This window comes from Mustela nigripes, chromosome 3, assembly GCF_022355385.1.
Source record: "Mustela nigripes isolate SB6536 chromosome 3, MUSNIG.SB6536, whole genome shotgun sequence".
Lineage (NCBI taxonomy): Eukaryota > Metazoa > Chordata > Mammalia > Carnivora > Mustelidae > Mustela > Mustela nigripes.
In genome coordinates, this window is record NC_081559.1 from 177766266 (window position 1) to 177780895 (window position 14630).

The following is a 14630-nucleotide window of genomic DNA, read 5'->3' on the forward strand; positions in this document are numbered from 1 at the left end:
CCTTGAAAATATAAAACATCTCATTCATTTTTGAGTCATGCCATGAGGTATAAGAAATTATCATGTAATAAATCAGACATAGGAACATTGTCAAGAGAAACACAATTCTGTGGTCACACCTCTCCTAAAAGTCTCTATTATTTGTTGCTGAGAATTCATAAATTGGGTAGGAGAGGCTGTACAAGTTTGTTTGGGCTCTGAGATATTATTTGGTAATAGGAACTTGTCCCAAGAAGAATCGTTTCTTTTTTCAGAAACAGTCACTTAAAATTGCTTAGGACTTTGCCTGTATTCAAGTGATATCATTTTCCTTCTCTGTGCTCTCCTGGCCACCAGCAATTATGAGTTGGATCCACTGCCATCCAGTCTGGAGCACTCCTGAAATGCTATTGGCTATACGGATGTCCAATCCTTATGCATGTGCCTTTGTCTCTGACACAAATTCCTGGTCCAAAGGATTCTGGTCCATGGAGCAGAACTGGTTATATTCTACCTAGCTGTTATAAGCCATAGAGAAGTCACATAGAAAGGATTGCTTAGGGCCACTTGGCTCAGCTGGGGTGGGCATGAGTAATGCTGGTGCCTAGAGCCTGGGAATGTGTCATGTACCTAAAGCTTGACAGACTACAATCCAGTTCAAAACTCTTTTTTTTTTTTTTCCTTAAGTGGGCTCCATCCCCAGTGCAGGAGCCCAATGCAGGACTTAAACTCACACCCCTGAGATCAAGACCTCAGCTGAGATCAAGAGTCGGATGCTTAACCAACTAAACCACTTAGGCACCCCCCAGTTCAAAAACTTTTTTAAAAAATTATTTCAGTTTCAAAAAGCCCATTTCCCTATAAAGAGGTCATTTAGCAGTGGGAGAAATTAACTTATTTCTCACATTTTTAGTCGATTTCTGGCTTGAATTTCTTTGTACTTAATCTTCTGGATTTTTGTTTTGTCTAAGAAATACACTAAAAAATAATTTTTAAAAATGTGGGCGATGAGCAGATGTTTCCAAAGGGGATAACACTCAACATTATATATTTAATATTTCACCTCCTGTCACTGCTTCTTCTCTGTACCTCCTCAATTCTAGAAAGGCAAGAACAGAAGAGGTCTGTTAGAGAAGCAAGAGGGTGTGATTGAAATTAGCCATAGAACTGTATACCTTGTAGAGCTGACTGGCCTAACATATAATGGGAATTACCTTGTGTTCTACCAACTCCCTGGGACCGCAGGAAGGGAACATATGAAGGAAATTTAGAAAAAAGCAACTGAGTCATTAAAGAGCTGTGACGTTGATTTAGGAGGCACATTCCCAGAGCTAAGTACACGTGGCTTCACTAAATAATGACTGAATGAAGATGTAAACTCTATGCGTTTGTGGAGAATGTAATCACTGAGGAGAGAAGAGTGATAGAGTTGTCCTGGAAGTGAAAACATCATAGTCACCGCTTTTTCTTTGTTTCATTTTTTTTTTTAAGATTTTTTATTTATTTATTTGACAGAGAGAGATCACAAGTAGGCAGAGAGGCAGGCAGAGAGAGAGGAGGAAGCAGGCTCCCTGCTGAGCAGAGAGCCCGATGCGGGACTCGATCCCAGGACCCTGCGATCATGACCTGAGCCGAAGGCAGCGGCTTAATCCACTGAGCCACCCAGGCGCCCCTCTTTGTTTCATTTTTAATATGGGGTTCTGTGCTTTACATTTCTCCTGCCTGCTACAGAATTCAGTGCCAGTATATTTTTTAAATCTTTCCTAAAAAGGAGAAAAAATAGGACAACAGTGGAAACTTCTATAAAATTTTACCTTTATAAAAGATAACGAGTTCTCTACATGTACTCTGGATAGGAGTATTGACTAATGAGTAATAAGAATATAAATCAGGGGTGCCTGGATGGCTCAGTCAGTCAAGTGTCCAACTCTTGATTTTGGCTCAGGCCACGAGGTCAGGGTCATGAGATCGAACCTGTACGGGGTTCCATGCTCAGCACGGAGACTGCTTAAGATTCTCTCTCTCCCTCCACCCCTCTCCCTGTTTGCTCTCTCTCAAAATAAATAAAATCTTTAAAATGTATCTATATAAATCAGTGAACAACCTGTCTGAGATAGAGAAGGAGCAATAAGTCTCTGGTGTCACATCTGCAGTGAGGGGGAAAAAAGAGAGAAAGAGATGAACTGGAATGAAGAGGTGAATCCACTGGTACTTGCACCTCATAACCAAGCAGAGCTGCCATCTTGGTTGGCAGCCTAGACCAGCAACTCCTGCAGAATTTCTAATGTAACATTCCCTGACTTCCTCAAACATCTCCGCTGACACAGGGTTTATTTCCAACAAGAAGACGTCACCAGCCTGTATGCCATCCTTTGGACTCAGCGCCAAGAAAGACTGGGAGAAGGTGCATGTCAGAAGCAGATGGTGATGGTGGATAGCTGTGGCTAAAGAAAAACATGTCCAGTTCTTTCTTACCTGAACCAGAAACAAGGGACAAAACTCAAAGCGAGGTCTGCAGTATCTCAGAAGGTCCAAGAACAACCGACCGCTTGTCCATCCCCAGGAGTGTTATGGAAACTATGACGGACTCTCTGTTCTCAAGGGCTCCTGGTCAGGAGAGGGAGATGAGCACAGAAACAGTCACATCATTGTTATTCAGTGAGTTTAGAGATAGAAGAGAAAAGCACTGGTGTCAGGCCAATGGAGAAGACAAAATCTATCCCAGCATGTGGGGTTTGACAGAAGGTGTCCTAGAGATAGCAAGCATGAGCTGATTATCATCAGATGGGTTCACTTTCAATTTCCAGTTGTTGTAATGTAGCTCCTTATCCAGGAGCGTTTACAGCAGACAGTAGAGTGGAAATGTCCTCTTCTGCCTGTCACACATGCGTTCTTCTTAAAGAATCATTCCTTCTTGCCTAGGGAACTGCTCTTCCATCCCATTCCAACTGTGTGGTGTCAGCTAATCCCCATTCCTCATCTTTCTCTCCTTCAGTTAACCCAGGGTGAGCTCCTCCAGCTCCTCTCCTGGAACTTTCCAAATTGAGCCAAGGGAGAGGGACACTCCTTCTGTGGTGCTCAGGTCACAATGTAAGAGGTTAGGGAGACCTTAAGGTCGACACTTCCTTTACATGGGAGAAGCTGGTTTGCAGTAAGACTGAGTAAAGCTGACACCCAGAAGAGCAATGAAAACAGGGGGACAGAGTCTTGTTGGCTCCCAGGCCCTGGTCCTGGTGGCCTCTGAGGCCTAGTAGCACCTTTCCTATTAGTTATCTGTGAAATACCACAGCATTCCTCCAGAAGTCCTCTTGCCGAAGCCAGTTCCAATTTGGAACGTGCGTGCAATCAAGAGGCTCAGGTTAGCTGTGATTTCTCGACATTTTCATCCTTAATCTGGAATTCACGTTTCTCCTCTCATCTTCCCTCTTCCCAAGAAAAGTCAACCCAACCCCAGGGCTGCCAATTTCTCCTTATTGTGGCTATTCATACTTTTGAAAACCTGGCCAAGATTCTTGCCTCCCCGTTAGCTGTGCTCCCAATTGTTCCATGACGGCAGGGTTCCCCAAGACAGCCCCCATTTTGAAATACACTAAAGTGCTGTCTACCAAGAGCCCTCACCAGAGACTCTAACTGAGTAGGTCAAGGGTGAGGCAGAAAAATTGTTTTGTTTTGTTTTGTTTTTAATACACGCTGGTTGATTCGGATGTTCGGAGGAGTAGAAGCATCACTGGGCCAGATGTCCAGGGAAGCTTGTCCAGAGTATACGAGGGTCCTAGACAGCACGCAGATTAACTGTTCCATTTCTTGTCAAGCTTTGAGTACTGCTGAGTCTGGCTTACCTCAAAGAAAGCAGAATTATCGCGAGCTTGGGAATACATAATAGCAGTTTCAAGGTGCTCCGAGAACTCTCCTCAAGGGACTTGGGATGACTTGAGCACGAGGAACAGGCATTGCCAGGACAGGCCTGGCGCCTTCCGCCAGCTGCCTTCACTTTCCTTCATGCTGGGCATGGATGATGTAGAGGAACTCTGCTCCCTTTTTCAAGTCCAGAGTTACATCACAAGACTGTATAATTTTTCTTATAAAGTGTCTTTCCAAGGCTGCTCTCCTCAGAGGAGCTGGGCATAGTTATCCCAGAGGCAGCGGCGAAGCTGAAATAGGGGAGAAATTTTCTTTTACTCCGTCAAGCAGTTTCACCTTTGGAGCCATTCTCCTGAGAGATGACAAGGGCTTGGAAGCAGCCCTTTTTTAAAGGCGGATGCCAGGTGGGAGAGAGACGTGATTTGCTGGAGGGGTCGGCCAAGTAAACCAAACCCGTCCTTCCTCCTTCCCTAACTCACTGAGGTTTGGACAGTGGCTGAGCTGAACCTGTCTCACCAACTCTCAAGGGCTCCTGGGTTTTGACACGCGCTGATTTAGGGTAGGCCTGATGCAACAGGTGTTTCAAGACTTTCTTCTATCAGGAAGAAAGCTTGTATTTACTTCGGGCTTTATGCTCTGATTTTATTATGTTTTCAATTTATTTCTTCCAAGCCTGCGGAATCGGGAGGAGGAGTGAGGGTTAAGAATCAGTGGGATCTTGGAATGATTCGAATGGAAGGAACTTTTTGCCCCGTTGGGCCATTAGCATCCCTCATCCTAACGGGGCCGGGATGCTTTGCTTTGCCTTTGTCTTCTCTTTTTTTTTGCTTTCTCCCCTCCACTTTCTTTCTTCTCTCTTTCTGCTTCCCTCCATTCCTCCCCTCCCTCCCCTCCACACATTCAAAGAGCGCCCTAAAGGGTGACAAACTTGCATGTGCTTCCCTTATGACTAACCCGCTGGGCCGCTCGCCAACCCCCCGCGGATGGCCCCAGACTGCAGGCACCCCTCGAGGCGAGCCCCACGTTTGCAGGCCTGCCTGGAAGGGCCGGCTCGCAGCGCGGGGATGGGGAGTGCCGGTGTCTCGGTCCCGGGGGAAGGCCGAGCGGCTTCCAGGAGGAAACGGGCGTTTCCTTCCCACGCGCTCGAGCGAGCCCCGGGTCCCGGCCGCGCGACTCCACCCTGCCCCTCCCGGCGCTCCGGGAAAAGCCAGTCGCCACACACAGGCACACGCAGGCCCCAGGGCCGCGCCCTAAGGAGAGCGGCACCCACGGCCAATTGCCATGGCAACCCCGGGGTTCGTTCCATTCCCCACCCAGCCGGTCCCCCCCTCCTCCTCCCTGCCCTGCAGCCAACCGGCTCGAGCGCGTCCCGCGAGCGCGCTATAAAACCTAAGCCGGTGCCGCCGGGGAGCAGAGGCGGGCGCCCGACCTGCAGCGGGGCCAGCGGGGTGGATCTGGGGCGCCCGGTCTTGTTCCGTCCACGCCGGAGGGGAAAGCCTGACCATGCAGAGCGTGCAGAGTCTGCCCAAGCGGTGCATCGGCCTGGCCTTCCTGCTGCTCCAGGTCCTGGGGCAGGTGAGTGGCGCACCCCTCAGGTGCCTCTGGATACTTTGCCCTCCAGGGCGGCCCCTGCCCGGGCGCTCGGGTCGCTCCGCCTTCGGTCGTCCCCGCTGAGAGCTTTCTCCTTCTTGTCCCGCTCGCGCCAGGTCGCTGCCACCCAGCGCTGTCCCACCCAGTGCCCGGCCCGGTGTCCCAAGACGCCGCCAACCTGCGCCCCCGGGGTGCGAGCCGTTCTGGACGACTGCTCCTGCTGTCTGGTGTGCGCCCGCCAGCGCGGCGAGAGCTGCTCCCTGCTGGAGCCGTGCGAGGAGAGCCGCGGCCTCTTCTGCGACCGCAGAGCGGACCCCAGCGCGGGAACCGGCATCTGCATGGGTAATCCGGGCCCCTGCGCTCAGGGCCCTCGGCTCCCGCCCGAGGCCCCTTTCCTCCCCTTCTCCCCTTCCCAGAGGGTAACTTGCAAGTAACAACGGGGATGCTGCTGGGAGTGATGCTTGTGGAGAGTTTACTGGGCGCTAGGCACGGTCTGCGGAAGGGTGGGGAAGGGGGTGCTTCCAGGTTTGGGGAAGCCGGAGGGGAAAACTGAGGGCAAAGTTGAGAAGCATTCATCGCTTGCCTCCTTACAGTGGAATCGAGGTATCCTAGGCGGGGAGCAGAGCAGAGTTTAGAGCCTGTGAAATAATTTCCTTTGGACATTTCCAAGGGGATGCTTGGGGGCAATGGAATCTTGCGCTGACTCACAAGCTCACAGTTTCCCCCACCTGCCGCCCAGCAGGTTTGTTTTCACACCTGAAATGGTCCTATTTGAGCTAAAGCAGCCTTTGGTCTCCTGAGACCACTCTGTCAGCCCAGTCTGGACTGTGGATAAAATAAAACGCAGGCAACTAACCAATTCAGGCTGGTGACACTGATTGGGGGGTCATTTTTCCACCTGGTGCGCCATTTAGTTGGAGGCTGTCCCCACCTCCCCCCCCACACACGCACCCCCATAAGAGGGCTTGGAATAGGCTTTTACTTTATTCCCTGAGTTAGTGATGATTTATTGTGCTGGAATGCCAAGGAATCCTACCTCTCTTCCCGATTTGACCAGTTAACCTATTTGGAGAGTTCGACGTGCACCTTTTTCTTTCTAATTCTAAGCTGCTGGAGTAGGAGAATTGAAGGAAGGTCTAGCAAACCGACTTTATGATTGGGAACAACAGCCATGGCACCTTGGGACTGTCACTCCTCAGTGGTGCACTCCCTGCCTCATCTGTGGGAAAAAAAAAAAAAAAAAGACAAAAACAAAACAAAAACCCAGTGGCAGCATTGGATGGTCTTCAAGGTTTCTTCTAACTGTGGGAGGCCTCCATGGGGACATATCCCTGCCAGAGAGAGAAGAAACAGATAGCTTCAAAGAGAAAAAAAGGGGCACCTGGGTTTGCATGTAGCTTGTATAGCTTCTCCATCACACTCTGTTCTTGATTTTTGTCTCTGCCTTGCTTCCCCGATGCTCTAGCGGTAGAAGGGGACAACTGTGTGTTTGATGGGGTCATTTACCAAAGCGGGGAGACCTTTCAGCCAAGCTGCAAATACCAGTGTGCCTGCAGAGATGGGCAGATTGGCTGTGTGCCCCGCTGCGGAGAGGACCTGCTCCTGCCCCAGCCTGACTGCCCAGCTCCCAGAAAAGTTGAAGTGCCGGGGGAGTGCTGTGAAAAGTGGATCTGTGACTCAAATGAGAAGGGGGAGTTGGGAGGCCTCGCCCTTCCAGGTAAGAAACTCAGGATACCTGAAAGTCATCACCGCACAGGGGAAAGGCAGGCAGGAAGCATGTGTGCTCTTTTGGATTCTCCATGAGAAACTGGCCTCGGTTTCTGGCCATCCAGTGGTGGATTCCGGATTGCCCACTGAGATCAAACACATCACGTGTGTGTGAATCCTTGCCAAGTTATTGAAGGAGGCGCACGGTTTCTCCAAAAGAGAACCTGCTGCGTTCAGTGGTTCTTTTGAGCAAGGGGACTGATTTTGTCTTACTGCATGACCAGCCTCTCTAAAGAATGCTGCTTTTCCCTGGACAGGTGTCCCAGAGAAATGCCACCTTTCCAGACGCTCTAGGAAGGGTCAAGGAGTTTTGTTTTGCTTCTCTTTGTGCTTTATCTTCTAAAGGAAATTTTTTTTTTTTTTTTGGAAAAAAAAAAAATTTCAAGAGCCAATATCAGCCAGATACTGAATTAGCCAGATTTACATCCTAAATGCCAGATATAGGATGACAGTACACAGACTTGGCAGGTTTTCTGAGGTCAGACATTATCAAACATGCCTTGTGGATCAAACATGCCTACACTTCCGTGTAGAAGTGCCCCCAAGCCATACCTATTAAGTGTTGAGAAAGAAATGTTTGTAATCAAAGTCCAAGTGTCTATATCCCATGTTGAGAACATGACAGCTGACGGGATGGTTGTTGATGCTATCCTGTTCTATGTTCTTCAAACTGCTAGGTTTCTTAAAAACAGGGCCTCCTAAGCTAGTTCAGGACAAGTTGGAGAGTCATCCCCTAGAACTTTCTGGAAGGCCCAGAATGTGCCGGCATTGTGGCTCCTCTTTAGGGTGTTTATAAACAGAGATCCGCTTCTGAGAGCACCCGGGTTTAGTAGGTACAGAATTTAATGAGACCCCCTTTCCAAGGATGGTTGAAAGCATTCTTCCACAGTCCACATGTTTTACTCAATATGGCCACCTTTGTTGGTCCCTCCCGTAGCCTACAGGACAGAAGCCACGCTAGGAGTTGCGGTCTCCGACTCCAGCATCAACTGCATTGAGCAGACCACAGAGTGGAGCGCATGTTCCAAGAGCTGTGGCATGGGTTTTTCCACCCGGGTCACCAACAGGAACCCACAGTGTGAAATGGTGAAGCAGACTCGGCTCTGCATTGTGCGACCCTGTGAGCAAGAGCCCAAGCAGCCCACAGATAAGGTAAGAACGTGTGGGCAGCCTCCCGACCCGGAGGAAGCAGCTTTGCCTCCTGGGTGTCTTGGGCTCTAGAAAGTCTCCCTGACACTAGTCGACACAGAGGCCAGCTCTAGCTGGGAGTGAAGCCCAGAAAAAAAGGGGAAGTGGTTCCTGCAGTGAGGGAGTTTACCTTCTTTTATTTTTCCTCTTTCATATATTGAAATATCCAAGCAACTCACAGCAGGTCTAGCGGCAGAGGGAGAAGCCAGCAATAGACGTGTCCCCAGATGAGAAGGTCTGGCAAATCTCCTCCCATTCCTGGAAAAAACTGGCCTCTTGCTTGCCAAGCTCAGTTGATTTGAAAGTGGTCGCTTCTGACCTCCGTATTTTACACCCCTTAGACTCCATCTGTAGGAAGCACAGGGTAGAAATGGAATCTTCTGCACTCAAGCCTCCGTCCCCAACATCCTACCTGGTCCCTGCTGTGCACCTGATAAACAGTTGTTGATGGGTAAATGAATTGGTGTCTGGGAATTATTTTCAGTGCTTCAAAAAGTCTAGGGGGAATAGTACATTTGCCAGCAAAAGGCGATATGTGCCAAATAAAATAGCACATTTCTTTCCTTTTTTGCTGGAAGTGAATCAACTCAGTGTGTTAACACTGACCATAAGGCATGTGGATCAGAAGCTCTGATTGGTTCCTGATGACATCACAGGCTTCCTCCCCAGCCATAGATCAGAAAATGCAATACCCAAACTGACCATTATATGGAAATTTGTACAACCCTAAAGCCAAAAAGTGTCTAACAATGAATGATTTACATATCTCTACACCATATCACCTAATACCTAAGGGTGCGACTTTGGAGCCAGACAGCCTAACTCCTGGCTTACACTACAGGAACTAGCTGTGGGATCTGGATGAGTTTTCTTAACCTCTAAGCCTCAATTCCTTCCCCCATATAATGAGGCCATTGACAGTACCTACCTCAAAGTTGTCATGGAGGATTAAATAGAATGAATTCACAAAGTGGCTGGGAAGAGATGACTCTGTTAGCATTAGGCATCATTTCTGTTTATCGCTCAAAGAAGTCTCCAGCAATCATATTAGTTATATGGCTACATAGCTATATGATTTGGGGGGGGGGGGGGGTCCATCCTAATTTATATTTCTTCCACCAATTTTAAAACAACACATAGAAACATCCCTAAAATTATATGCTAGAAGCTGCCCTTCCCTCCACTTAGGAGAATTGCAATATGCATGGGATGTGTGGTTTCACACATCCCATGTGGGTTCACCCACAAAGCTGCCTCTCTCTGTCTCTCTCTCCCTGTGTCTATTCCTGTCTCTGCTTCTCTCTCCCCCCCGCCCGCTCTCACACACACACACACACAGATGTGGCTGACCTTGTACCTTTGTGAGGACATTGGCAAGAATGTATGTTACACATTAAATATCAAAAAGGAAGAAACAAAGGACCTTTAACATTGTCAAGGACACACTTCTTTATTAAATAAGGCTTTTCCATGTCATGCCTCCCAAACTTTGTTTTTTCTATTGTTTCTTTTGCCAAAATTTTTATTTGTTTGTATAACTTGCACCCAGTTTTATATTGGGAGATATTATATTTAAGATACATACATTTCATAAAGGTTCCAAAATCTATTTGGAAACTAGGGAAATAACAGCATAATAATCATTACTTCCTATCAACAAGAGAGGCTTTAAAATGGGCTGGTGCTTCTCAAAGTGTGGCTCCCTAGACCAGCAGCATCATCTAAGAACCTATTGGAAAAGCAAATTATTGGGACCCACATCAGACCCATTGAATCAGAAACTCTGGGTATAATGCCCAACACTTTCTGTTTTAGCAGACCTTCTAGAAGATTCTGAGGTAACGTTTGAGAGGCACAGATTTAAGAGAATCCCAAGCCTCATCACTCCACAGCTGTGGGCTGTGCCTAGGAAAGTGAAAAGCAGAAGAGAATTATTGCAATTTTAGTAGGTGAAGAAATCTGAGCGGGAAATAAACATAGAGTCAGTGTTGTGCTGAACCTGTATGAGGGTTCCTCATCAGCCATTACTAATGGAAATTGAATAAATTCTTCACTTACCCTGCCTTCATGGAAAATAAACTTAAATCCCATTATCTTAGATGTTCCTGAGGTTATAGTAATAGAAGACATGGGCTTGTGTCAGATATTCAGTAACTTGATGTTTCTGGTGACTTTAGGCCTTTGAGACTCCATTTACTTATCTGTGAAGCTTGTACAGTTGTTCTTTACATGAATAATTGATCCTTGTAGGACTGAATGTTAGTAACGTTAAGTGAGTTAATGTCTGAAAAGTATTTGAAGTATTTGAAGCATTAGGAGGTGTGCAATGCTGCCAGGTATATTCTATTTCTTTTTATAATGCCTAAAAATGCATTGGCTATAACAACATCAAAGTCTGTTTCAGTGCCTTGAAAAAATAGATTTCTTCATATACACTTTCACTCTCATGCTTATCGCCACGTCAAAGGATGGTTATGTACCTGTAGGCATGGTTTCCACATTCTAGGCAGGAAGATAGTGAATTCAGGAAGCAATAAAGAACTGTACCTGTCTGAAGGTCAAAGAATTTCCCAGAATCCCTTGGTTTATGTATCATTGGCCAGAACTTGATCACAAAGCCATCGCAAGCACTCAGATATTCTGCTGACCAAATTGTCCTAACACAATAATGTCATGTTAACAAAGAAGAACAATGGATAACGGTTAGGCAGCTAACCGTTCTTTGGAGAAATGGTAGCCATTCCATGAATCCGCTTTTTCTTCTTTCTTAGAAAGGAAAGAAGTGTCTCCGCACCACGAAGTCACTCAAAGCCATCCACCTGCAATTCAAGAACTGCACCAGCCTCCACACCTACAAGCCCAGGTTCTGTGGGGTCTGTAGTGATGGCCGATGCTGCACCCCCCACAACACCAAAACCATCCAGGTGGAGTTCCAGTGTTCCCCAGGGCAGATCATCAAGAAACCAGTGATGGTCATCGGGACCTGCACCTGTCACAGCAACTGTCCTCATAACCACGAGGCCTTCCTCCAAGAGTTAAAGCCAAACACCAGCAGAGGGGAAATGTAACATGTAATCCTTGAGAAGCATACCTACAGAGGCAAACTGTAGCTACCCACCATCAAATGAATATAAGAAAAATTAGGAAGAATTATTATTTTACCCCTGAATCCTATGTATTTTCTGTGGTCATATGCGGTCAGTTATATCTGTCTTTTTTTTTTTTTAATGAAAGATATGATTAACTGTAAACTTGAAATCAAGGTAAGCTCAGGATAGTACTTAGGGATGACTTACTTTTCTGTGGTATTTACTACAAACAAAAATTTGTATAAATTTAAGAAATAAGATACATGTTTTACTGTGTAGACTATCACATTACACTCATCTTATTTTGTTATACACTAGTGCAATATCAAGAAAATGTCAGTCATGAACATCACAGTGAGGTTCAATATCATACTGAACATGTTGTCATATGAATATTTTGCCATATATTGAGGTTTGACTTGATGGGGTTTCTGTTGAACTCTCTTTTTGAGTGGCTCAACTCTCAACTTCCAAGTTCAAGATCTGAGGAAATGTGTAGCTCTTCAGTTTGAAAGCCAGAGACTGTTAGTCTTCTGTTGTGTTGCATACTAAGAAACAAGATGTATCTACAGGAGTGGAATATTTGTTAGTTAAGCGGACTGGTGTTATAAACTTGTTCCATTGGAGACAGTAGACTCCTTGCCAAAGAAAGAAACCAAACAGAAAACTCCCCCTAATACAGAGATGGCCCACCTCTCAGCCCTCATACATTTCTATATGCTGGAGGCTAGTGGGGCTCACTGCTTTTTCACTCAGAAGAGGCAGAACACATCAGCAGAGATTTTCTTTACCTTACTGATGAGTAAACTGGGGCCCAAAGCACCTGATTACAACCTTTGATGACTTTCAAGTGTGCTGGTCTTAGATTTTGAGAAAGAAGGACAAATCAACATGACTGTGGTGGAAAAATACCACAAATTTTATGGGAGTTCAGAATGATGGTAGATATACCCAGAACTTATCGTTGGGCCCTAATTACACAAACTCACAAACAAGATATATGTGTATACATATGTGTATCTAATTTGTCAGGCTACAAGATAGGCTGCAAACTTAAATGTATACATTCTTTTGTCACCACGTGTGTTCAGCTTTTCTCTTTTAAAGTATTTATATATAAGTTATACATTTTTAAAAAATATATTCTTTTTACTTTCTCTGTTTGTCAGACCTCACTAAATAAACATGATTTTATCAAAGTGTGACTGCCATTACTTATGTGCTTATGAGTTGCTTACTGAAAATATAAATAACGGATGGATCTAGAGAGTATAATGCTAAGTGAAATAAGTCAGACAGAGAAAGACAAATGCCATAGAATTTCACTCATATGGGGAATCTAAGAAACAAAACAAAGGAAAAAAGACAAACAAAAGAAACCAGACTCTTAAATACAGAGAACAAACTGGTGGTTTTCAGTGGGGAGGTGAGTAGGAAGTGCATGAAATAGAGTGAGGGGAATATGAGTACACTTCTTGAGATGAGCAGTGAGTGATGTATAGAATTGTTGTCTCATTATATTGTACACCTGAAACTAATATAACACTTTATGTTAATTCTACTTCCATATAAAAAAGAAATACAAATAAAATTAAAATTTACAAATTAAATCAGACACCAGGCAACAGCATCTATTAAAAACAAGGTGGATATTTTTAGATGAGCTTCTTATCAGAAGGGAAACAGAAGATAGTTCTGAGTTAGATGATCTCTATTGCCAAGGCCTCAGATAATCTCCACACTGCTTACTCAAGCCCACATCTTGAGCTCTGATACGTTTTTCTGGACAACCTGCTAGACACATTCATGTATTAAAAATTGAATGTGGACCAAGCAAAACTTGTCTCCCTGGTTTTAAATTGCTCTCCATCCTCCCAATTACAAGGCTTAAAACGCCAGCATTATCTTGATCAACCTACTCTTCACTGTGTGCTTAGAAAAGCATATTTCCAGAGGCAATGCAGAGCCCAGCAGTGAATAGGGCTGCCATTTGGGCAATGTGAGGGTCAAAGTTAATATAGGCTTTATATTTAAGTTTCTTGTTCATTCAGTGGGTCTATAGTTCTTCCACATTAAAAAAAAAAAAAAAAAAATCTTGTCCTCTCTTATCCCCAACTTCATTTCTACTACCTGTAGCTTCCTGCCTGATCCATATATTTAGCAAGTTTGTATTTGTCCCTTATGATAAATTGGAAAGCCAATTTGATTTCTAGATTTTAATCAAAGAACATTATTAAGGACAGTTAACATTTATTGCACACTTATTTGCAGAACACATTACCTTCATTAACAACATCTAATTTGCCCAATGGCCCTGTGAAGAACACTCCTCCCCATTTTACACACGAGGAAACTTAAACTTTTTTAAACAAAGGGTTAAAAGAAACTGGTGGATCGTGAACTCAAATCAAAGTCCTTTTGTTTCTACTTCAAGATATCACATGAATTCATGCAAAAATAATCTCTCTGTGAGGCTGTTCAGTCCAGTATTATTCACAATGGCAAAATGGGACTATCTGAAGTCCCCGACAATATAGATTTGGCTCGATAAATCCAATACTGCCATTACAATGAAAAAAAAAAGCTATCTTTAAAATGAAAATATAAAAAAATACTAACCTACCACAGAAAGTTTAGAACTGTGGGAAAAGTGATTTGTTTTTGTTCAAAAGTATCTCTGAACACAAATGTAAAGAGAACTAGGAGACAATATAAAATAAAGTATGATAGTGTTATGCCAAATTGGACCTTTTTGTTGTTGTTCGTGATTTCTTTATCTTTTTCTTTTCTTTTCTTTTCTTTTTTCTAATTTAGAACGTACTACTTTAAAAGCAGGGAGGATAAAAGGATAAGGCTAAATTCAGATATCCCTTCGAGCAGACCTCTGCTCATTCATGCTGAGCTGGCTGCCCCTTCCAGCATCTGAAACACTTGCTAATTCGTACATTTTGTTCATTCAAAAACACTTACTGACTGCTTCTGGGTGCCTGGTATTGTTTTAAGCTCTGGGAAAGTAAAACAAACGATAAAATAAACAAGCCACCTCTCTTTCCTGGAATTTACACTCTTTCTCTGTTGGCAGAAGCAGGCAAAAAGCAAGTAAAGGATCAATGAAAAGAAATATCAAATAGTGATAAATAAACCCTATGAGATCCT

At 44.8% G+C, this 14630-nt stretch overlaps 1 protein-coding gene across 1 annotated transcript; it reads left to right on the forward strand.

Moving 5' to 3' along the window:
* The first annotated feature begins 5214 nt into the window (after positions 1 to 5214).
* Positions 5215 to 12688, forward strand: CCN3 (cellular communication network factor 3). The gene is made up of 5 exons (XM_059395080.1): positions 5215 to 5415; positions 5547 to 5772; positions 6896 to 7147; positions 8135 to 8349; positions 11157 to 12688. Exons 1-5 carry the CDS (start codon positions 5344 to 5346, stop codon positions 11451 to 11453), a joined length of 1062 nt encoding a protein of 353 aa, XP_059251063.1. The 5' UTR covers positions 5215 to 5343; the 3' UTR covers positions 11454 to 12688.
* The last annotated feature ends 1942 nt before the right edge of the window (positions 12689 to 14630 follow it).